The 25,390-nt window shown below is 45.7% G+C and overlaps 1 protein-coding gene and 2 long non-coding RNA genes across 6 annotated transcripts in view; 2 read left to right on the top strand and 1 right to left on the bottom strand.

The window, feature by feature from the left end:
* The first annotated feature begins 13,149 nt into the window (after window positions 1-13,149).
* Window positions 13,150-13,947, top strand: LOC127933028 (uncharacterized). 3 transcript variants are annotated; one of them, XR_008146826.1, is made up of 3 exons: window positions 13,150-13,298; window positions 13,351-13,454; window positions 13,816-13,947. It is a non-coding gene; the product is annotated as an uncharacterized LOC127933028 (long non-coding RNA). The 3 variants fall into 3 exon arrangements; XR_008146827.1 differs by having other exon boundaries at window positions 13,351-13,506; window positions 13,816-13,935; XR_008146828.1 differs by lacking the exon at window positions 13,816-13,947 and adding an exon at window positions 13,649-13,731.
* A 1,271-nt stretch (window positions 13,948-15,218) lies between these two features.
* LOC118381933 (telomerase-binding protein EST1A-like) overlaps window positions 15,219-25,390 on the bottom strand; it is a 50,329-nt gene continuing 40,157 nt past the window's right edge. For both annotated transcript variants that reach the window (XM_052529217.1, XM_052529218.1), the window contains exons 16-19: window positions 23,641-23,785; window positions 20,819-21,081; window positions 20,651-20,732; window positions 15,219-16,897 (exon numbers count right to left, since the gene is read on the bottom strand). In XM_052529217.1, coding sequence (XP_052385177.1) covers window positions 16,767-16,897; window positions 20,651-20,732; window positions 20,819-21,081; window positions 23,641-23,785 — 621 coding nt within the window. In that variant the 3' untranslated portion in view covers window positions 15,219-16,766. The remainder of the gene's footprint in view (window positions 16,898-20,650; window positions 20,733-20,818; window positions 21,082-23,640; window positions 23,786-25,390) is intronic.
* On the top strand, window positions 16,904-19,673 carry LOC127933025 (uncharacterized). The gene is made up of 6 exons (XR_008146823.1): window positions 16,904-17,038; window positions 17,232-17,285; window positions 17,853-17,925; window positions 18,622-18,772; window positions 18,829-18,872; window positions 19,606-19,673. It is a non-coding gene; the product is annotated as an uncharacterized LOC127933025 (long non-coding RNA).

Raw genomic sequence — 25,390 nt, 5'->3', positions numbered from 1 at the left:
ATATGCACGCTCAGGCCTTTCTTCTGAGTGAAGCTTTTGCTGCAAACGTTACAATGATGAAATTTCTCCCCTGTGTGAGGTACCACATGTACTCTCAGGCACGCCTTCCTAATGAAGCTTTTGCTGCAAAGGTTACACTTACGGGGTTTCTCCCCTGTATGGATTCTCTGGTGGAGTTTGAGTCAAGTCGATGATATGAAACCTTTTTTACATACAGGGCATTTAAACGATTTCTCCCCTGTGTGAGTTACCATGTGTACTCTCAGGTACGCCTTCCTTAAGAAGGTTTTGCAGCAAACATTGCACAGATATGGCTTTTCTCCAGTGTGATTTACCATATGTTTAATGAGGTATTCCTTCCTAATGAAGCTTTTTCTGCAAACATGGCACTGATACGGTTTCTCTCCGGTGTGAATTCGCTGGTGGATTACAAGATAACTCAATGTTGTGAAGCTTTTTCTACAAACAAAACCCTGATGTAGTTCTCTCTCTGTTGGAGTCACTGGTTGTCTCTCTGGGTGAGTCACTGGTTGTCTCTCTGGGTGAGTCACTGGTTGTCTCTCTGGGTGAGTCACTGGTTCTCTCTCTGTTGGAGTCATTGGTTCTCTCTCTGGGTGAGTCACTGGTTCTCTCTCTGTTGGAGTCACTGGTTCTCTCTCTGGGTGAGTAGTCCTTATATGCTTGTTGAAGTCTTTCTTGACTCGGAAGGAATTGCCAGATTCTGTACACTGATATGGGATACCCGTGTGAATTCGCTGATGCTCTTTTAAAGAAGCTATGCCAAAAAATGATTCATTGCACACAGGACATTGCTGTGATCTATCTTTCTCCCCAGTGTGAACTTTCTGGTGTAGTTGTAGAACGTTTAATGACTTAAATCGTTGACAACAAAAAGGACAGCGGTGTGATTTCTCCCCTGTGTGAATTCTCCAATGTACCTTTAAAGGGCCTGGTGTCTTAAAGCATTTACTGCACACATGACACTTGCATGGTCTCCTGTTTGTGTGAGGCTTTAAAGGTGCTTTCAGCTCACTGGTTGTCTTGGCCTCAGTGCAGACTTGAGAGATTTGTTTCTTCTTTTCCCGTGTTCTCTTTGACCTTGACGGTAGTTCTTCACCCTCGTCTTCATCAATACTTACAATGATTTCCCTCAGAGCTGCAGAACAGTGTGGATTTAATGCAGAGAGGAGTTGAGAGTGACTGGATAGTTGTGATGCTCTGTAGTCCTCGTCATCCAATGCTGATTGGGTCTGTTCAGTTGTGTTGGAGGGTAGAGAGTCCGTCTTGCTGTCCTGGTCACAGTCACTTTCCACACAGGGAGGAATAAATATCAACTGTACAACCTCTGTGGTAGCAGACCTAAGTCTTTGAAGCTGCTCTTCCTCCTGACTGGTCCTGAGTTCCTTCTGTTCCTCTGTAATCTGTGTGGGCTCTGGGTCCTCCTGCCCCGGACTGGGGCTCCACTCTTGCTCACAATGCTGCTGCTGTTGCTTAGGGGAAACCTCCTCTTCAGGGAGATTTAGCTGCTGGGGATCTGTAGAGAGAGGAAAATAAATAAGTAGCTAGCACCCAAGAAACAATTACAAATATTCACATTGAAGTCTATTCAGAATTCTCTGAACTAATGCAACATAACTGCAGCAGGTGATTTACTAGCCCCATTTTGCTACTTCATATTTACAATATAACATAAGAGGAAGTTCTTAACCAACTGCATTCAGGTCTAGATGGAATATATCCAGGTTAGGACAAGAAGAGGATTCTAATATCCCATAATTCTTTGCATAAATGAGGGAAGAATTCTAAAAAGAGACCGGCGCTAGTTCCATGAATCTCTTTCATTTCGAAAGCTTCTGCATTGGAATACGAGGTTGTCCTATCCAGTTATCTTCAACCTAGGTTCAGGTTTATAATTAAGCGGCCATCTTCTGAGACGGTGAGTGTATTGAGCAAGGTTGGGAGGAACAGGAGATTTAAAACTTTATTTTACAGATATTTAAACATTGTAGCTACCAGCTGGTTACGGCGAGAAAGGAGTAGCCACCAACTGGTTATGGCTAGAAGGCATGTGGCTACCAACTGGTTACGGCTAGAAGGGATGTAACTACCAGCTGGTTATGGCTAGAAGGGATGTAACTACCAACTGGTTATGGCTAGAAGGGATGTAACTACCAACTGGTTATGGCTAGAAGGGATGTAGCTACCAGCTGGTTATGGCTAGGAGGGATGTAGCTACCAGCTGGTTATGACTAGAAGGGATGTAACTACCAGCTGGTTATGACTAGAAGGGATGTAACTACCAACTGGTTATGACTAGAAGGGATGTAACTACCAGCTGGTTATGACTAGAAGGGATGTAGCTACCAGCTGGTTATGACTAGAAGGGATGTAGCTACCAGCTGGTTATGACTAGAAGGGATGTAACTACCAACTGGTTATGACTAGAAGGGAGTAGCTACAAGCTGGTTATGACTAGAAGGGATGTAGCTACCAACTGGTTATGACTAGAAGGGATGTAACTACCAACTGGTTATGACTAGAAGGGATGTAACTACCAACTGGTTATGACTAGAAGGTATGTAGATACCAGCTGGTTATGGCTAGAAGGGATGTAGATACCAGCTGGTTATGGCTAGAAGGGATGTAGCTACCAGCTGGTTATGGCTAGAAGGGATGTAGCTCCCAGCTGGTTATGGCTAGAAGGGATGTAGCTACCAGCTGGTTATGGCTAGAAGGGATGTAGCTACCAGCTGGTTATGGCTAGAAGGGATGTAGCTACCAGCTGGTTATGGCTAGAAGGGATGTGGCTACCAGCTGGTTAGAGACTCTGCTGTCCTTGCTTCAGGACAGCAGAGGTGCAAGGAAAGAGAGGAGCTTAAGCTGGGCTGAAAGGGAACTGCCCTCCCGTAGGGGTGGGAGGGCCAAGAGACCAGAGGTGGTAGAACGGAGTGCTCGGGTGTAGATTTAGGGCCTGAAGGTAGGGAGGGGCAGTTCCTCTTGCTGCTCCGTAGGCAAAAGTACCGTGGTCATTTAGTAGTATCATTTGACATCACTTCGTCTGACATAGTCGGTACCCCTTCTAGCCACGATCATGTAAGACTGGGCTATTGAGACATTATGGTTAGATGGGATACATGATCTGGAAACAGCTGAACTGATTAACTATGGAAATAAGCATTTAAAAAAAAAAGTATTTCATCTCTTGTGTTTACTTGATAGCTACCGACACAAATAGCTAGCTAGAACAAAGTGTTAATAAGATAAAAATGTATTCAAAATATTTAAAAGCAATGCAAACAAATGTTGTCCTGTAGGCATCTACAGAGGGAGCTAAGAGCTGTGTTGTCGGTCACTTCCTAGCAACTTCAGTGAAAAGGCAGATCCTCAGGAGGACTTGGTGTAGTGAAAAGGCAGATCCTCAGGAGGACTTGGTGTAGTGAAAAGGCAGATCCTCAGGAGGACTTGGTGTAGTGAAAAGGCAGATCCTCAGGAGGACTTGGTGTAGTGAAAAGGCAGATCCTCAGGAGGACTTGGTGTAGTGAAAAGGCAGATCCTCAGGAGGACTTGGTGTAGTGAAAAGGCAGATCCTCAGGAGGACTTGGTGTAGTGAAAAGGCAGATCCTAGTAAAAAGGCAGATCCTCAGGAGGACTTGGTGTAGTGAAAAGGCAGATCCTCAGGAGGACTTGGTGTAGTGAAAAGGCAGATCCTCAGGAGGACTTGGTGTAGTGAAAAGGCAGATCCTCAGGAGGACTTGGTGTAGTAAAAAGGCAGATCCTCAGGAGGACTTGGTGTAGTAAAAAGGCAGATCCTCAGGAGGACTTGGTGTAGTAAAAAGGCAGATCCTCAGGAGGACTTGGTGTAGTGAAAAGGCAGATCCTCAGGAGGACTTGGTAACATAGTGTTTACCTCGTCAGATAAATATTACACATCTACATAAACTATGTTTTAAAGACTCATTTTAAGCAATAATTGTAAATTGCCCATCATTGTGAACTACGCGTTTTAACTTCCAGTTAGTAGTTACAAGTATGATTTATGAATACATTATTTTGCAGTTAGCTAAGATTATAACACCCACACCAGAGAAAACCCACCTCTTTCAGCTGAAAGACGATGCCAAAAGCAGTGATGTTTCACAACGATTTAAGTCAGTCAGTAAGTCATCGTTTTAGTTCAAGGGTGATATATTCGGGCTTGAACAGGGAAATCCGAAGTTAAAATTCAGATTCCACCCCCCACCATGTCTATGAGTTTCATGATACAATTACGTACATTTATATCTGACTATGTGTTTTTCATGGGGTTAGTTCATTTGGAACAACCTACAAAACATGTACAGTGAACTGACCACACAGACTATCTACAGGGCCTTCAGAAAGTGTTCATACCCCTCCACTTATTTCACCTTTTTGATATTACAATTTATATGTTTCTCTCATCCATCGACATACAATACCCCCATAGTGACAAAGTGCAAACATGTTTTTAGAAATGTTTGCTGATTTATTGAAAATGAAATACAGAAATATCTCATTAACATATTCACACCCCTGACTAAATACGTTATAGAATCACCTTTGGTAGTGATTACAGCTGTATTTCTGGGAGATTCTCCAAGAGCTTTTATTACACTTAGATAAGTGCAGCATTTACCCATGATTACTTTCTACATTCTCCAAGAGCTTTTATTACACCTAGATAAGTGCAGCATTTACCCATGATTACTTTCTACATTCTCCAAGAGCTTTTATTACACCTAGATAAGTGCAGCATTTACCCATGATTACTTTCTACATTCTCCAAGAGCTTTTATTACTCCTGGATAAGTGCAGCATTTACCCATGATTACTTTCTACATTCTTCAAGCTCTGTCTAATTGGTTGTTGATCATTGCAAAGACAACCATTTTCAGGTCTTGCCGTAGATTTAAGTGTAAACTAGCTCTGCACTGTAGAACATTCACTGTCTTCTCCATTGTAGATTTGGCCTTACGTTTTAGGTTATTGTCCTGCTGAAAGGTGAATTAATCTCCCAATAAACCACAACTAAGGGCTGTGTCCAGGCACCCCGCATTGGGCATAAGAACAGCCTTGGTATATTGGCCATATACCACACCCTTGTTGCTTAATTAACTCACATGACAACACAATTTGATACCACAACTGGGCAATGTTCATTTGCCAAACGTTATCGAACAGTGCAGATAAAAATGTAAGGAATAGAGCCGACGTGATTCCTTATTCTTCATCTCACAGAGGCATGTTAGTTCTACATGGTCTATTTCTATCTGAACGTTCCAAAACGTAAAGGTCATAAAGAACGCGACCCTAGTGGGCACATGATGGCAGTGGTACAGATTGGGCTGGCCACCAACTAGTGTGATTCAGAAAACACGTTTTGAACAGTTAGAACAGCATTCTTATGTAGGTGACATTTACTATAGCTGGGACAACGTATGTTCATAGTAAAACAGGTTGGGCCCCATACAGGCCACAACTCCCCTGAAGATAGGGACGCACACACATTACACACGGACTCTTGAGGACAGGACAGGGACGCATACGCTCTTACACACTGACCCCAGAAGACAGGGACGACGCACATACAGTACACACACAACTGCCGAGGACACACAGATAAGACATACACCCACACATTGGGAGGAAGGGACACAGCCTTGACTTGCAGACACAAGCACACACACACAATCTCCTTCCTAGCCGAACATTGTGTGACTGAGAACAGCCCGACGAGACCTGGAGGAACGACGGACGGCTCAACAGGACCAATCCAAGAAGACAACACCTCAACTGTGGCCAACCAAAAGACCGTGACTTCCAGACTCAACCTACTTTCTGTACTGTACATAACATGCTTGCAATCTGTTATCGGGGCTTCTTTCTGCTGGTTCCTTGTGAGCCAAATGAATGAGCCCGTATTTACGTGTACCAGATTCACTTGCTGTGAAGCAAGCAAGAATAACTAAGTACTTCTGGGTCACGGATTTTTGGAATCCTTCAGAATAAGAGTCCTATCCTTTATACTTCGCAAATTATTAATTAGGGCGAAAATTATGGAACATGTGCACAATTATCGATATATATTTTTATACCACTATATATATATATATATATATATATATATATTTATATATATATATTTATATATATATATTTATATATATATATATTTATATATATATATATATTTATATATATATATATTTATATATATATATATTTATATATATATATATTTATATATATATATATTTATATATATATATTTATATATATATATTATATATATATATATTTATATATATATTTATATATATATTTATATAAATAAACATATATAAATATATATATATATATATATTTATATAAATATATATATAAATATAAATATATATTTATATATATATATATATATAAATATAAATATATATTTATATATATATATATATATATATATATAAATATATATATATATATAAATATATATATATAAATATATATATATATTTATATAAATATATATATATATATAAATATATATATAAATATATATATATAAATATATATATATATTTATATAAATATATATATATATATTTATATAAATATATATTTATATATATATATATATATTTATATATATAAATATATATATATATTTATATAAATATATATATATATATATATAAATATATATATAAATATATATATATATTTATATAAATATATATATATATATATATAAATAAACATATATAAATAAACATATATAAATAAACATATATAGTTATATAAATATATATATATATAAATAAACATATATATATATATATATATACACATTTCATTTCATTTAAGTCATTTAGCAGACGCTCTTATCCAGAGCGGCTTACAAATTGGTGCATTCACCTTATGACATCCAGTGGAACAGCCACTTTACAATAGTGCATCTAAATCTTTTAAGGGGGGTGAGAAGGATTACTTCATCCTATCCTAGGTATTCCTTAAAGAGGTGGGGTTTCAGGTGTCTCCGGAAGGTGGTGATTGACTCCGCTGTCCTGGCGTCGTGAGGAGTTTGTTCCACCATTGGGGGCCAGAGCAGCGAACAGTTTTGACTGGGCTGAGCGGGAACTGTACTTCCTCAGTGGTAGGGAGGCGAGCAGGCCAGAGGTGGATGAACGCAGTGCCCTTGTTTGGGTGTAGGGCCTGATCAGAGCCTGGAGGTACTGAGGTGCCGTTCCCCTCACAGCTCCGTAGGCAAGCACCATGGTCTTGTAGCGGATGCGAGCTTCAACTGGAAGCCAGTGGAGAGAGCGGAGGAGCGGGGTGACGTGAGAGAACTTGGGAAGGTTGAACACCAGACGGGCTGCGGCGTTCTGGATGAGTTGTAGGGGTTTAATGGCACAGGCAGGGAGCCCAGCCAACAGCGAGTTGCAGTAATCCAGACGGGAGATGACAAGTGCCTGGATTAGGACCTGCGCCGCTTCCTGTGTGAGGCAGGGTCGTACTCTGCGGATGTTGTAGAGCATGAACCTACAGGAACGGGCCACCGCCTTGATGTTAGTTGAGAACGACAGGGTGTTGTCCAGGATCACGCCAAGGTTCTTAGCGCTCTGGGAGGAGGACACAATGGAGTTGTCAACCGTGATGGCGAGATCATGGAACGGGCAGTCCTTCCCGGGAGGAAGAGCAGCTCCGTCTTGCCGAGGTTCAGCTTGAGGTGGTGATCCGTCATCCACACTGATATATCTGCCAGACATGCAGAGATGCGATTCGCCACCTGGTCATCAGAAGGGGAAAGGAGAAGATTAATTGGGTGTCGTCTGCATAGCAATGATAGGAGAGACCATGTGAGGTTATGACAGAGCCAAGTGACTTGGTGTATAGCGAGAATAGGAGAGGGCCTAGAACAGAGCCCTGGGGGACACCAGTGGTGAGAGCGCGTGGTGAGGAGACAGATTCTCGCCACGCCACCTGGTAGGAGCGACCTGTCAGGTAGGACGCAATCCAAGCGTGGGCCGCGCCGGAGATGCCCAACTCGGAGAGGGTGGAGAGGAGGATCTGATGGTTCACAGTATCGAAGGCAGCCAATAGGTCTAGAAGGATGAGAGCAGAGGGAGAGAGTTAGCTTTAGCAGTGCGGAGCGCCTCCGTGATACAGAGAAGAGCAGTCTCAGTTGAATGACTAGTCTTGAAACCTGACTGATTTGGATCAAGAAGGTCATTCTGAGAGAGATAGCGGGAGAGCTGGCCAAGGACGGCACGTTCAAGAGTTTTGGAGAGAAAAGAAAGAAGGGATACTGGTCTGTAGTTGTTGACATCGGAGGGATCGAGTGTAGGTTTTTTCAGAAGGGGTGCAACTCTCGCTCTCTTGAAGACGGAAGGGACGTAGCCAGCGGTCAGGGATGAGTTGATGAGCGAGGTGAGGTAAGGGAGAAGGTCTCCGGAAATGGTCTGGAGAAGAGAGGAGGGGATAGGGTCAAGTGGGCAGGTTGTTGGGCGGCCGGCCGTCACAAGACGCGAGATTTCATCTGGAGAGAGAGGCGAGAAAGAGGTCAGAGCACAGGGTAGGGCAGTGTGAGCAGAACCAGCGGTGTCATTTGACTTAGCAAACGAGGATCGGATGTCGTCGACCTTCTTTTCAAAATGGTTGACGAAGTCATCTGCAGAGAGGGGGGGGGAGGAGGATTCAGGAGGGAGGAGAAGGTGGCAAAGAGCTTCCTAGGGTTAGAGGCAGATGCTTGGAATTTAGAGTGGTAGAAAGTGGCTTTAGCAGCAGAGACAGAGGAGGAAAATGTAGAGAGGAGGGAGTGAAAGGATGCCAGGTCCGCAGGGAGGCGAGTTTTCCTCCATTTCCGCTCGGCTGCCCGGAGCCCTGTTCTGTGAGCTCGCAATGAGTCGTCGAGCCACGGAGCGGGAGGGGAGGGGAGGACCGAGCCGGCCTGGAGGATAGGGGACATAGAGAGTCAAAGGATGCAGAAAGGGAGGAGAGGAGGGTTGAGGAGGCAGAATCAGGAGATAGGTTGGAGAAGGTTTGAGCAGAGGGAAGAGATGATAGGATGGAAGAGGAGAGAGTAGCGGGGAGAGAGAGCGAAGGTTGGGACGGCGCGATACCATCCGAGTAGGGGCAGTGTGGGAAGTGTTGGATGAGAGCGAGAGGGAAAAGGATACAATGTAGTGGTCGGAGACATGGAGGAGTTGCAATGAGGTCAGTGGAAGAACAGCATCTAGTAAAGATGAGGTCGAGCGTATTGCCTGCCTTGTGAGTAGGGGGGAAGGTGAGAGGGTGAGGTCAAAGAGGAGAGGAGTGGAAAGAAGGAGGCAGAGAGGAATGAGTCAAAGGTAGACGTGGGGAGGTTAAAGTTGCCCAGAACTGTGAGAGGTGAGCCGTCCTCAGGAAAGGAGCTTATCAAGGCATCAAGCTCATTGATGAACTCTCCGAGGGGACCTGGAGGGCGATAAATGATAAGGATGTTAAGCTTGAAAGGGCTGGTAACTGTGACAGCATGGAATTCAAAGGAGGCGATAGACAGATGGGTAAGGGGAGAAAGAGAGAATGACCACAGATGAGGATCCCGGTGCTCTGACCAGAAGTCGGGGTGTGGAGAACACGTGGGCGGACGAAGAGAGAGCAGTAGGAGTAGCAGTGTTGTCTGTGGTGATCCATGTTTCCGTCAGTGCCAAGAAGTCGAGGGACTGGAGGGAGGCATAGGCTGAGATGAACTCTGCCTTGTTGGCCGCAGATCGGCAGTTCCAGAGGCTACCGGAGACCTGGAACTCCACGTGGGTCGTGCGCGCTGGGACCACCAGCGCGGTGTGGAGCGTTTGTATGGTCTGTGCAGAGAGGAGAGAACAGGGATAGACAGACACATAGTTGACAGGCTACAGAAGAGGCTACGCTAATGCAAAGGAGATTGGAATGACAAGTGGACTACACGTCTCAAATGTTCAGAAAGTTAAGCTTACGTAGCAAGAATCTTATTGACTAAAATGATTAAAATGATACAGTACTGCTGAAGTAGGCTAGCTGGCAGTTGCTGCGTTGTTGACTTTGTAGGCTAGCTGGCAGTGGCTGCGTTGTTGACACTACACTAATCAAGTCGTTCCGTTGAGTGTAATAGTTTCGACAGTGCTGCTATTCGGGGGCTAGCTGGCTAGCTAGCAGTGTTGATTACGTTACGTTGTGTTAAAAGAACGACAATAGCTGGCGTAACCTAGAAAATCGCTCTAGACTACACAATTATCTTTGATACAAAGACGGCTATGTAGCTAGCTACGATCAAACAAATCAAACCGTTGTACTGTAATGAAATGAAATGAAAATGTGATACTACCTGTGAATGCGACCGGGTTGTTGAGTTCTGTTCGGAAGACGTTGGCTAGCTGTTGGCTAGCTAGCAGAGTCTCCTACGTTAAGGACGACAAATAGCTGGCTAGCTAACCTCAGTAAATTAAGATAATCACTGTAAGACTACACACTCTAAACTACACAGTTATCTTGGATACGAAGACAGCAAAGACAGCTATGTAGCTAGCTAACACTACACTAATCAAGTCGTTCAGTTGAGTGTAATAGTTTCTACAGCTGCTAATCGGTGGACGTTTGCTAGCTGGCTAGCTGCTTGGGCAGATAGCAGTGAAGACTACGTTAGGACGACGAAAACGATAATTACGCAATTATCTTTGATACAAATACGGCTATGTAGCTAGCTAAGAAGAAATTGCTAAGATTAGACAAATCAAACCGTTGTACTATAATGAAATGTAATGAAAAAGTTATACTACCTGCGGAGCGAAGGTCTGCCCCCCCCACACTACAACCTGGTTGGTACCCCCCCACACACTATAACCTGGTTGGTACCCCCCTACAACCTGGTTGGTACCCCCCCACACACACTATAACCTGGTTGGTACCCCCCACACTACAACCTATATGCTTGTCGAAGTCTGTCTTGAATTTGCCACATTCTTGGCACTGAAGGATTTCTCTCCAGTGTGAAGTCAATGGCTGGATTTTTTTTTTTAGAGAAGAGGCTGATGTGAAGTCTTTTCCACATGCAGAGCACCCAAAGTTTCTCCCCTGTGTGAGTCACCAGGTGCTCCTTGCAGTAGAAGCATTTGTCACATTCTTTGCACTCGTGATGTGTTTAATGCACACTGGACACTTGTGTGATTTCTCCTCTGTGTGACTTGTCTTTTTATTTTTTAAAGGCTTTGGTTTCTTCAAGCCTTTACTGCACACAGGACCGCTGTATGTCGCTGCGCCTGGGTAAGTCGTCCTCACATGTTTGTTTGAAGGAGTACTTGCATCTAAAGGCTTTGCCACATCAGTATATATGTAAACAGATCATTGCGCACCACAACCATACGTAAAACACGTAAATAAAACAGACAACTGATTTTAATCAAAACAAATACTTTATTTAAACAGAAAATGGAAAAGCATTGAGAGGCTAGAACATGCAGGCCTGTGATTTCAGTTAGCTAGCTAGTTTCACCCAAATATTCTTGAATAAATTAAAAGTGTACACACACGCACACACAAAGGTAAAGACCAAACGATCGAGAGTAATAATAGTACTAATGTTATCTGTAGTTGTTCGTAGACTTGGCTAACAGACTGTTACAGACGTGTGTGTTCCCGTCATATAGACTGGTAATAAACAGAGGGCTAACTAACTCTGGACGGTCTGTAGAACTGGTAACACAACGTGAGCACGCATAACAAAACGATCACAGCATGCCGACATGACGTAAACATTTACGTCAGGTAAAATGTCATTCACAGAGGTTATATTTGTTTACAGCGTGTGTGACGTTGTATGGTTGCGAAAGCACTGTGACGCACGCGGGTTCATATGCACGAGGAGTTGTTTGCGTAACCAGGGGTTTCCTTAAGCAAAGTGTAGGGGCCGGGCAAAGTGACCGAACACGTTTTAATTGATGACGTCAGACGACATCTGAACATTTTAGCGGAGAATTACGCATCGGCTGCATCAACCCATTTAGTGCATTCACCCACGGTGTTCAGAATGACAGAAATCACATTTAGATTATGTTTATTCATCTTAACCAAACATGCAACTCCTGTAATGAAGCTGCCAAATAAAAAATGGCATTTTCGTGAGAAAACACCGTTTGATATATACACACTACATGACCAAAATATGTGGACACCTGCTCACTGAAAATCTCCTTCCAAAAATCATGGCCATTTTAATATGGAGCTGGTTCCCTCCTTTGCTGCTATAAGCCTCCACTCTTCTGGGAAGGCTTTCCACTAAATGTTGGAACATTGCTGCGGGGACTTGCTTCCATTCAGCCACAAGAGCATTAGTGAGGTCGGGCACTGATGTTGGGCGATTAGGCAGTTGGTGTTCCAAATTCATCCCAAAGGTGTTCTTTGGGGTTTAGGTCAGGGCAATGTGCAGGCCAGTCAAGTTCTTTCACACCGATCTCGACAAACCATTTCTGTGTGGATCTCGCTTTGTGCACAGGGGCATTGTCATGCTGAAACAGGAAAGGGCCTTCCCCAAACTGTTGCCATAAAGTTGGAAGCACAGAATCTTCTAGAATGTCATTGTGTGCTGGAATGTAATTATTTCCCTTCACTGGAACTAAGGGGCCTGAACCATGAAAAACAGCCCCAGACCATTATCCCTAAAATAATTGCCTCCAAGTTTATGGTCGAACTTTGTAAGACTCATAATATGAAGTAAAACCTTTCGGGTGCCTTCAGAGAAAGTATTATATTATTATTATATACCCCTTAACTATTTCCATGTTTTCTGACGTTACAAACTGGGATTAAAATTTATTTTTCGGTCAACGATCTACACAAAATACTCTTGTCAAAGAAAAATTTAAAAAACACAAATATATATTGATTAGATAAGTATTCGACCCGCTTGAGTCAATACATGTTAGAATCACCTTTATCAGCGTTTACAGCTGTGAGTCTTTCTGGGTAAGTCTCTAAGAGCTTTACACACCTGGATTGTACAATATTTGCACTTATTATTACAAAAAATTGTTCAAGCTCTGTCAAGTTGTTTGTTGATCATTGCTAGACAGCCATTTCCATAGTTTTATTGCCAATTTAAGTAAAAACTGTAACATCTAATGTTGTCTAGGTAAGCAATTCCAGTGTTTTAGGTTATCGTCCTGCTGAAAGGTGAATTCATCTCCCAGTGTAGATGTGTTTTAGGATGTTGTCCTGCTGAAAGGTGAATTCATCTCCCAGTGTAGATGTGTTTTAGGATGTTGTCCTGCTGAAAGGTGAATTCATCTCCCAGTGTAGATGTGTTTTAGGATGTTGTCCCGCTGAAAGGTGAATTCATCTCCCAGTGTAGATGTGTTTTAGGATGTTGTCCTGCTGAAAGGTGAATTCATCTCCCAGTGTAGATGTGTTTTAGGATGTTGTCCTGCTGAAAGGTGAATTCATCTCCCAGTGTAGATGTGTTTTAGGATGTTGTCCCGCTGAAAGGTGAATTCATCTCCCAGTGTAGATGTGTTTTAGGATGTTGTCCCGCTGAAAGGTGAATTCATCTCCCAGTGTAGATGTGTTTTAGGATGTTGTCCCGCTGAAAGGTGAATTCATCTCCCAGTGTAGATGTGTTGTTTGAAAGGTGAATTCATCTCCCAGTGTAGATGTGTTTTAGGATGTTGTCCTGCTGAAAGGTGAATTCATCTCCCAGTGTAGATGTGTTTTTTCATCTCCCAGTGTGGATGTTGTCCCCCTAAAAAAATTCATCTCCCAGTGTAGATGTGTTTTAGGATGTTGTCCTGCTGAAAGGTGAATTCATCTCCCAGTGTAGATGAGTGTCTGGTGGAAAGCAGACTGAACCAAGTTTTCCTCTAGGAGTTTTTCCTGTGCTTAGCTCTACTGTCTTTTTTTATCCCCCCCATAAAAAAAAAACACAAAAGCCTCATGGAAAATATGAAATGGTACTCAGTAATAAGTTGTATTTGACCCAAATATAACACTTTATATTAAGGACAAAAAGTTAAATTCTTCGCCAATTTTTTTTGCAGTATTACTTTCGTGCCTTATTGCAAACAGGATGGGATGTTTTGGAATAGTTTTCACTCTGTCAATTAGGTTAGTATTGTGGAGTAACTACAATGTTGTTGACCCATCCTTAGTTATCTACTATCTCAGCCATTAAACCTTGTAACCATTTTAAAATCACCATTGGCCTCATGGTGAAATTCCTGAGCGGTTTCTTTCCTCTCTGGCAACTGAGTTAGGAAGGACTTCTGTATCTTTGTATTGACTGGGTGTATTGATACACCATCCAAAGTGAAATTAATAACTTCACCATGTTCAAAGGGATATTCAATGTCTGCTTTTTTTGGTTTTTACCAATAGGTGCCTTTCTTTGAGAACCGTTGGAAAACCTCCCTGGTTGAATCTGTGCTTGAAATGAGTAAAAATCACGTTGAACATTATTGCACAGTCGGTCCATGCAACTTATTAAGCACTTATTTAGTCCATAACAAAAGGGTTTGAATACTTATTGACTCAAGACATTTCAGCCTTTCATTTTTTAGTTCATTTCTAAAAACATAATTCCACCTTGTCATTATGGGGTATTGTGATGTCATTATGGGCGTATTGTCATGTCATTATGGGCGTATTGTGATGTCATTATGGGGTATTGTGATGTCATTATGGGGTATTGTGATGTCATTATGGGCGTATTGTGATGTCATTATGGGCGTATTGTGATGTCATTATGGGCGTATTGTGATGTCATTATGGGCGTATTGTGTGTAGATCAGTGACACATAATCAAACCCATTTTATATTCAGGCTTTTAAGAACAAAATGTGTGGAAAAAAGTCAAGTGTTGTGAAAGCACTGTTTTCATAATGCATATATTGCCTCCAGCTCACATTGCCAGGTGGTGGGTGAGGCGCTGATAGATAGACTGCTTACCGTTGCATATGCACTCAAATTGGAGGCGCACTTCAATAAGACATACCAGTTGAGAAATAAAAATAGGTAATTAAAAATAAAAATTGTGGCAATCAAAACTGTTAACACGCGATTGCATGTAGAATTGTTACGTAATAATAACTGGGCTTATAAAAGTGCTCTTCAGTCCAGCAACGAGCTGAACCAGAGTCTCAGCAGCTCTGTCTGACAGGTGATGTTCAGGTCTCTGTATGCCGTGGGAAGACAGGACGACTGGGAAAAAGGAATGCGACAATTTAATTCCACTTAATTATGCACATTTACCTACAGGCCGATAAGCAGGATAAATGTATTTCCATCAACATCAACAACAACAACAAAACGATCTTTTGCAAATGGGATTCTTCCGGACAATTTGGCCGAGGCAAATATATACTTATCGCCTTACCTTGTTGTATTTTTTAGGGAGTGGGGGGAAAAAATCCGGCAATTACCAGTAACGAGAAATCCTGTTACGCACACACACATGTTACTGAACATATCTAGCCAGTCTAGCTATGTTCACTCAGATCAGCAGAGTTCTGTACTCAATGTGAAGAAAAATAGATAATGAATAGAAGCTGAACAAGTTGTTGAGTTACCCCACAGGTGGTGGTAAAAACCCAAGAGAAACAAACTCAATTACATGATGAATTAAATCATTCAAATCTTATTTGACTTGTTAAAAAACTTAAAACAAACCCAAACGGTTTGTGGGTGGAAAATAATGTAAGCAGAAAGACGAGCTCTTCTGTAGAGCATAAACAACACACACACACACACACACACACACACACACACACACACACACTGGATACCAACTAAAACACACCGCCACATCCACAATGCTAAATCAGAAAAAGTCTATTTTCTTCGTCTTTTGATTTTTTTTAAGCTGCTCCTTTATAGAAACCCCAACTTGGAAATGACTCCGTCACCATCAAGCTGCTGGGGGTACCAACATCACCAACACTGTTGCTGAGCAACTGGGATGCAAATCACATCCTGGCCATCCGAGGCTGAGCGCGTGGCTCCGCGTCAAGGAGATTAAGGCGGGGGTACCAATCCCCTATCTAATACACCAGAACCTGGTAACCCATCGCCACAGCCTCCCTCCTTGCCACTACAGGGCCTCTCTCTGTGCTGCTCTGGGGTTACAGACAAGATGTCAGTTAAACAGACAAATCAGTCAGGCTACGGCCTTCCTCCTCAGCCCTAACCTCTCTCTCTCTCTCTTCCTTCTCTGCTCTGTCGTTTCCACAGAGGTAAATACTGCTGCTGGCCTTGTGAACACACTGCCGAAGTTATGAAGGGCTGGAATGGAGAGCCAGTTAATCACTCACACACCTCCTCTCTCGCTCTCTCTCTCTTCTGCAGTTCTTCCTGCATCTCTCCCTGCTCCTGTCCTCCCTCCTCCTTCCCTCTGAGAGAAGCAGTTAACACACACACACACCTACCTCACCACAACGAGAGGAGAAAAAAGCTCTCAGACAATTCAACTCATTCCACTCCTCCAAAAAAAAAAAGCTTTTTTTTTTTAAAAGGTTTTCATTTGAGCTTTTCCACCAACAAAAAAAAATGAGTTTCTCCTTTGTCTCTCTCTCCCCACAACAGTCTTCTCTTCTGCATTAGCGTATATTCTCCTTCATCTCTCTCTCCCCACAACAGTCTTCTCTTCTGCATTAGCGTATATTCTCCTTCTCCACTCCAGGTGGGAGATGGCCAGCGGTTATCAGCAGTTGATTGGTTGTCTGGGTGCTCTGGGCGTGGTCTGTGTGTGACCCGGTTCAGCCCACTTTGGCCCAGGTGAGGAATGCGGGGATGTCTCTGACCGGCACATTCCTGGTCAGGGCTTTGACCCGCAGGTTACGGTCATCTGTCAGGAGAACCACCTCCCGACGCAAACGCACCGGACCGTCTGGGAGAGAGGAAAGAAGACAGAGCAGGGGAGATATGAGAGACGGAGGGAGGAGGGGAGATATGAGAGACGGAGGGAGGAGGGGAGGTATGAGAGACGGAGGGAGGAGGGGAGGTATGAGAGACGGAGGGAGGAGGGAAGGTATGAGAGACGGAGGGAGGAGGGGAGGTATGAGAGACGGAGGGAGGAGGGGAGGTATGAGAGACGGAGGGAGGAGGGGAGGTATGAGAGACGGAGGGAGGAGGGGAGATATGAGAGACGGAGGGAGGAGGGGAGGTATGAGAGACGGAGGGAGGAGGGGAGACGGAGGGAGGAGGGGGGAGACGGAGGGGAGGTATGAGAGACGGAGGGAGGAGGGAAGGTATGAGAGACGGAGGGAGGAGGGGAGGTATGAGAGACGGAGGGAGGAGGGGACGTATGAGAGACGGAGGGAGGAGGGGAGGTATGAGAGACGGAGGGAGGAGGGGAGATATGAGAGACGGAGGGAGGAGGGGAGATATGAGAGACGGAGGGAGGAGGGGAGGTATGAGAGACAGAGGGAGGAGGGGAGACGGAGGGAGGAGGGGGGGAGAGACGGAGGGGGAGGTATGAGAGACAGAGGGAGGAGGGGAGGTATGAGAGACGGAGGGAGGAGGGGAGACGGAGGGGAGGTATGAGAGACAGAGGGAGGAGGGGAGGTATGAGAGACAGAGGGAGGAGGGGAGACGGAGGGGAGATATGAGAGACGGAGGGAGGAGGGGAGATATGAGAGACGGAGGGAGGAGGGAAGGTATGAGAGACGGAGGGAGGAGGGAAGGTATGAGAGACGGAGGGAGGAGATATGAGAGACGGAGGGAGGAGGGGGAGATATGAGAGACGGAGGGAGGAGGGGAGATATGAGAGAGGTATGAGGGAGGGGAGGGATATGAGAGACGGAGGGAGGAGGGAAGGTATGAGAGACTGAGGGAGGAGGGAGGTATGAGAGACGGAGGGAGGAGGGAAGGTATGAGAGACGGAGGGAGGTATGAGAGACGGAGGGAGGAGGGGAGGTATGAGAGACGGAGGGAGGAGGGAAGGTATGAGAGAGGAGGGAGGAGGAGGGAAGGTATGAGAGGACGGAGGGGAGGAGGGGGGAGGTATGAGAGACGGAGGGAGGAGGGAAGGTATGAGAGACGGAGGGAGGAGGGAGGTATGAGAGACGGAGGAGGAGGGGAGGTATGAGAGACGGAGGGAGGAGGTATGAGAGGGGAGGTATGAGAGACGGAGGAGGAGGTATGAGAGACGGAGGGAGGAGGGGTATGAGACGGAGGGAGGAGGGAAGGTATGAGAGACGGAGGGAGGAGGGAAGGTATGAGAGACGGAGGGAGTATGAGAGACGGAGGAGGAGGGGAGGATGAGAGAGGGAGGAGAGACGGGAGGTATGAGACGGAGGGGGAGGACTTGAGGGGGAGGTATGAGAGACGGAGGGAGGGAGGTATGAGACGGAGGGAGGAGGGAAGGTATGAGAGACGGAGGGAGGTATGAGACGGAGGGAGGAGGGAAGGTATGAGAGACGGAGGGAGGTATGAGAGACGGAGGGAGGAGGGGAGGTATGAGAGACGGAGGGACGGAGGGGGAGGTATGAGAGACGGAGGGAGGTATGAGAGACGGAGGGAGGAGGAGGGAGGTATGAGAGACGGAGGGAGGAGGACGGAGGGGAGGTATGAGAGACGGAGGGAGGTATGAGAGACGGAGGGAGGAGGGAGGTATGAGAGACGGAGGGAGGTATGAGACGGAGGGAGGAGGGGAGGTATGAGAGACGGAGGGAGGTATGAGACGGAGGGAGGAGGGGAGGTATGAGAGACGGAGGGAGGTATGAGACGGAGGGAGGAGGGGAGGTATGAGAGACGGAGGGAGGTATGAGAGAGACGGAGGAGGGTATGAGAGACGGAGGTATGAGAGACGGAGGGGAGGTATGAGACGGAGGGAGGAGGGGAGGTATGAGAGACGGAGGGAGGTATGAGAGACGGAGGGGGAGGAGGGAGGTATGAGAGACGGAGGGAGGTATGAGAGACGGAGGGAGGAGGGGAGGTATGAGACGGACGGAGGGAGGATGAGGGAGGAGGGAGGTATGAGAGACGGAGGGAGGTATGAGACGGAGGGAGGAGGGGAGGTATGAGAGACGGAGGGAGGAGGGGAGGTATGAGAGACGGAGGGAGGGAGGAGGGAGGTATGAGAGACGGAGGGGAGGTATGAGACGGAGGGAGGAGGGAGGTATGAGAGACGGAGGGAGGAGGGGAGGTATGAGAGACGGAGGGAGAGGGGAGGTATGAGAGACGGAGGGAGGTATGAGACGGAGGGAGGAGGGGAGGTATGAGAGACGGAGGGAGGAGGGGAGGTATGAGAGACGGAGGGAGGAGGAGGAGGGGAGGTATGAGACGGAGGGAGGAGGGGAGGTATGAGAGACGGAGGGAGGAGGGAGGTATGAGAGAGGATGAGGGAGGAGGTATGAGACGGAGGGAGGAGGGGAGGATGAGGGGAGAGGTATGAGAGACGGAGGGAGGAGGGGAGGTATGAGAGACGGAGGGAGGAGGGGAGGTATGAGAGACGGAGGGAGGAGGAGGTATGAGAGACGGAGGGAGGAGGGGAGGTATGAGAGACGGAGGGAGGAGGGGAGGTATGAGAGACGGAGGGAGGTATGAGAGACGGAGGGAGGAGGGGAGGTATGAGAGACGGAGGGAGGAGGGGAGGTATGAGAGACGGAGGGAGGAGGGGAGGTATGAGAGACGGAGGGAGGTATGAGACGGAGGGAGGAGGGGAGGTATGAGAGACGGAGGGAGGAGGGAGGGGAGGTATGAGAGACGGAGGGAGGGAGAGGGAGGGAGGTAGGAGACGGAGGGAGGAGGGAGGTATGAGAGACGGAGGGAGGAGGGGAGGTATGAGAGACGGAGGGAGGAGGGGAGGTATGAGAGACGGAGGGAGGTATGAGACGGAGGGAGGAGGGGAGGTATGAGACGGAGGGAGGAGGGGAGGTATGAGACGGAGGGAGGAGGGGAGGTATGAGAGACGGAGGGAGGAGTAAAGGTATGAGACGGAGGGAGGAGTAAAGGTATGAGACGGAGGGAGGAGTAAAGGTATGAGACGGAGGGAGGAGTAAAGGTATGAGACGGAGGGAGGAGTAAAGGTATGAGACGGAGGGAGGAGTAAAGGTATGAGACGGAGGGAGGAGTAAAGGTATGAGAGACGGAGGGAGGAGTAAAGGTATGAGACGGAGGGAGGAGTAAAGGTATGAGACGGAGGGAGGAGTAAAGGTATGAGACGGAGGGAGGAGTAAAGGTATGAGAGACGGAGGGAGGTATGAGACGGAGGGAGGTATGAGACGGAGGGAGGAGTAAAGGTATGAGAGACGGAGGGAGGTATGAGACGGAGGGAGGAATGAGACGGAGGGAGGAGGGGAGGTATGAGACGGAGGGAGGTATGAGACGGAGGAAGGAGTAAAGGTATGAGACGGAGGAAGGAGTAAAGGTATGAGACGGAGGGAGGAGTAAAGGTATGAGACGGAGGGAGGAGTAAAGGTATGAGACGGAGGAAGGAGTAAAGGTATGAGACGGAGGGAGGAGTAAAGGTATGAGACGGAGGGAGGAGTAAAGGTATGAGACGGAGGGAGGAGTAAAGGTATGAGACGGAGGGAGGAGTAAAGGTATGAGACGGAGGGAGGAGTAAAGGTAGAATAAATATAGTATAGACAGATTGTGCAACACATGCATGAGTGTGTTGGTGGAAGGAGACAGCTACTTGTCTGTGCAGGCATCAAGCTCTTCGCCTCATCTTTGCAGTAGTGGAGACAGCAGGACAAGATGACATCATCATTGTTTCCCTGGAGGGGGGAAAGAGACGTGACTGGTCAAATACGTGACAGAGGACCTGGGGCACACGTTTCATATATACACGTCAAACACACACCTGTTGTCCGGAGGTGTCTTCGCTGCGGAAGGCGATAGACTCCAGTTGACTTCCTCTGCTGGTCAGCGCTCTGAGACAGGGCTCCCTGGCCTCGAACCCTCGCTCCAGAAACGCCACGGCAACCCTAGCCTTCTCCTGGACCGACCGGGCGTGGGTCGGTCCACCACCACCGGCGTTTCCACGACAACCACTGCCACCACGCCCACTGCCAGAGCCATCGCAGCTCTCCTGCCCCTTTGCCAGACCATCCAACTCTGTTATCACTGGAGAAGGGGAGGGAGAGAAGAGGGAGAGAGGAGGGAGAGAGAAGAGGGAGAGAGAAGAGGGAGAGAGAAGAGGGGGAGAGAAGAGGGAGAGAGAAGGGGAGGGAGAGAAGAGGGGGAGAGAAGGGGAGAGAGAGAAGAGGGGGAGAGAAGAGGGAGAGAGAAGGGGAGGGAGAGAAGAGGGAGAGAGAAGAGGGGGAGAGAAGAGGGGAGAGAAGAGGGAGAGAGAAGGGGAGAGAGAAGAGGAGAGAGAGAAGAGGGAGAGAGAGAGAGAGAGAGGAGAAGAGGGAGAGAGAGAAGGGAGAGAAGAGGGAGAGAGAGAAGAGGGAGAGAGAGAAGAGGGAGAGAGAAGAGGGAGAGAGAAGAGGGAGAGAGAAGAGGGAGGGAGAGAAGAGGGAGGGAGAGAAGAGGGAGAGAGAGAAGAGGGAGGGAGAGAAGAGGGAGGGAGAGAAGAGGGAGAGAGAGAAGAGAGAAATGAGGAAGGGAGAGAGAGGGAGAAATGAGGAAGGAGAGAGAGAAGAGGGAGAGAGAGAAGAGGGAAAGAGAAGAGGGGGAGAGAAGTGAGAAATGAGGAAGGGAGAGAGAAGCGAGAAATGAGGAAGGGAGAGAGAGGGAGAAATGAGGAAGGAGATAGAGAAGAGTGAAGAGGGCAGAACTACAGTCAGAACTAACCATTCCCCTAACACCTAGAAGCTGATATTGATGGCTGCCTAACTGTCTCTCTCACTCGGAAAACACATGTTTACGTTGCCAAAGAAAGTGGAATAGACAAACAAAAAGGGAAATAAACAGTCAACATTACTCAGAAAAGTTGTAAAAGTTGTAAAATAATCATTTGGCAAAAGAATTCAGGCTAGGCTAGGGCAGGTCAGGCTTGGGTAGGGTAGAGTCGGCCAGGCTTGGGTAGGGTAGAGTCGGCCAGGCTTGGGTAGGGTAGAGTCGGCCAGGCTTGGGTCGGCTAGGCTAGGGTAGAGTCGGATAGGCCAGGGTAGAGTAGGATAGGCTAGGGTAGGGTAGAGTAGAGTATGGTCGAGTCGGTCAAGTTGGTTGTTGGCTACCTGCCGCCCCTACACTCTAACCACTAGGCTACCTGCCGCCCCTACACTCTAACCGCTAGGCTACCTGCCGCCCCTACACTCTAACCACTAGGCTACCTGCCGCCCCTACACTCTAACCACTAGGCTACCTGCCGCCCAGTGTATATTTGGCCTTCTGTTTGAGGTTATTGTCCTGATGTAAGGTGAATGTCTCTCAGTGTCTGTTGGAAAGCAGACTGAACCAGGGTTTTTTTTGCCTGTGCTTCGCTCTATTCCGTTTTTTTTTTAAATCCTAAAAAACAAACTCCCTAGTCCTTGCCAATGACAAGCATACCCATAACATGATGCAGCCACCACCATGCTTGAAAATATTAAGAGTGGTACTCAGTGATGTGTTGTGTTTACCCCAAACACAATATGTTGTATTCGGGACAAGTTCATTTCTTTGCCCAATTTTTTTTTTGCAGTATTACTTTTAGTGCCTTGTTGAAAACAGGATGTTTTGGAATATTTTTTTTCAGTACAGGCTTTCTTCTTACTCTGTCAAATATGTTACTCTTGTGGAGTAACTACACTGTTCTTGATGCATCCTCAGATCACACGTCACAGCCATTATACTCTTAACTATTTTAAAAATCACCATTGGCCTCATGGTGAAATTCCTGAGCGGTTTCTTTCCTCTCCGGCAACTGAGTTAGGAAGGACGCCTGTATCTTTGTAGTGATCTGGGTTTATTGATACACCATCCAAAGTGTAATTAATAACTTCACCATGTTCAAAGGGATATTCAACGTCTGCTTTTTTAAAACGTTTACCTAATTTCAGCAATAGGTGCCCTTCTTTGCGAGGCATTGGAAAACCTCCCTGGTCTTTGTGGTTGAATCTGTGTTTGAAATTCACTGTTCGACTGAGAGACCTTACAGACAATTAATTATATGTGTCGTTCAACGGCTAACCACTATTTTTTTTAATTTTGTTTTTATTTATTTGTTCTTATTTTCAATGACGGCCTAGGAACAGTGGGTTAACTGCCTGTTCAGGGGCAGAACGACAGATTTGTACCTTGTCAGCTCGGGGGTTTGAACTCACAACCTTCCGGTTGCTAGTCCAACGCTCTAACCACTAGGCTACGCTGCCGCCCCAGCTAACCACTATTTTTGGACACAGTGAGTGTGCAGTAATAGTGATTTATAATTATTAATGCGACTTTAAACACGTTAACTTATTTAGACTTGCCCTAACAAAAGGGGTTGAAAAGGGGTTGAATTGACTCAACTTTTCACTTTTAATTAATTTTGTAAACATTTCTACAAACAGAATTGCACCGTGACATTATTGGTGTATTGTGTGTAGGTCAACGACACGAAAAACAAATTTAATCAATTTAAAATTCGGGCTGTATGTAAACACAACAAAATGTGTGATAAAAGTCAAGGGGTGTGAATACTTTCTTAAGTCCCTGAAGTGTTTTGGTGAGGCGGTCGATGAATTCACTGCATGTCTGTTAGTGTGTGGTAGTTACCTATGAGGGGCACCACCACAATGTAGGTCCCAGACTGAAGCAGCGTCTTGAGGCCGGTGAGGTGGTCGATGAAACCGTTGGTGTCGGGGACCAGGAAAAGAGGACGTACCTCTAACTCCAACTGACCACACGTCTGTAACACCGCCTGGACGGAGGGAACACACACACGCGTTACAAATCAAAATCAAATCAAAGTTTATTTGTCACGTGCGCCCGAAAACAACAGGTGTATTAGACCTCACAGTGAAATGCTGAATACAACAGGTGTAGGGAGACCATACAGTTAAATGCTGAATACAACAGGTGTAGTTAGACCTTACAGTGAAATGCTGAATACAACAGGTGTAGTAGACCTTACAGTGAAATGCTGAATACAACAGGTGTAGGTAGACCTTACAGTGAAATGCTGAATACAACAGGTGTAGTAGACCTTACAGTGAAATGCTGAATACAACAGGTGTAGTAGACCTTACAGTGAAATGCTGAATACAACAGGTGTAGTAGAACCTTACAGTGAAATGCTGAATACAACAGGTGTAGTTAGACCTTACAGTGAAATACTGAATACAACAGGTGTAGTAGACCTTACAGTGAAATGCTGAATACAACAGGTGTAGTAGACCTCACAGTGAAATGCTGAATACAACAGGTGTAGTAGACCTCACAGTGAAATGCTGAATACAACAGGTGTAGTAGACCTCACAGTGAAATGCTGAATACAACAGGTGTAGGTAGACCTTACAGTGAAATACTGAATACAACAGGTGTAGGTAGACCTTACAGTAAAATGCTGAATACAACAGGTGTAGGTAGACCTTACAGTGAAATGCCGAATACAACAGGTGTAGTTAGACCTTACAGTGAAATGCTGAATACAACAGGTGTAGTTAGACCTTACCGTGAAATGCTGAATACAACAGGTGTAGTAGACCTTACAGTGAAATGCTGAATACAACAGGTGTAGTAGACCTTACAGTGAAATGCTGAATACAACAGGTGTAGTAGACCTTACAGTGAAATGCTGAATACAACAGGTGTAGTAGACCTTACAGTGAAATGCTGAATACAACAGGTGTAGTAGACCTTACAGTGAAATGCTGAATACAACAGGTGTAGTAGACCTCACCTTACAGTGAGCCCCTAACCAACAACAACAGTTAAAAAATTAAAACAGAATAAGAAATAAAAGTAACAAGTAATTAAAGAACAGCAGTGAAATAACAATAGTGAGACTATATACAGGGTATTAGGTACAGAGTCAATGTGAATATATGCAGGGTAGTAGTACAGAGTCAATGTGGAGGCTATATACAGGGTAGTAGGTACAGAGTCAATGTGGAGGCTATATACAGGTTATTACGGTACAGAGTCAATGTGGAGGCTATATGCAGGGTATTAGGTAGAGTCAATGTGGAGGCTATATACAGGTGGTGTTACAGTGTACAAAGTCACAATGTGGAGGCTATATACAGGGAATTACTGGTACAGAGTCAATGTGGAGGCTATATACAGGGTATTACGGTACAGAGTCAATGTGGAGGCTATATACAGGTGGTAGACCGGTACAGAGTCAATGTGGAGGCTATATACAGGTTATTACGGTACAGAGTCAATGTGGAGGCTATATACAGGGTATTACGGTACAGAGTCAATGTGGAGGCTATATACAGGGTGTTACGGTACAAAGTCAATGTGAAGGCTATATACAGGGTATTAGGGTACAGAGTCAATGTGGAGGCTATATACAATA

The sequence above is a fragment of the Oncorhynchus keta genome, chromosome 11, assembly GCF_023373465.1.
Source record: "Oncorhynchus keta strain PuntledgeMale-10-30-2019 chromosome 11, Oket_V2, whole genome shotgun sequence".
Classification (NCBI taxonomy): domain Eukaryota; kingdom Metazoa; phylum Chordata; class Actinopteri; order Salmoniformes; family Salmonidae; genus Oncorhynchus; species Oncorhynchus keta.
The sequence above is the reverse complement of the archived record's forward strand: the minus strand, read 5'-3'. Positions and strand labels throughout refer to the sequence as shown.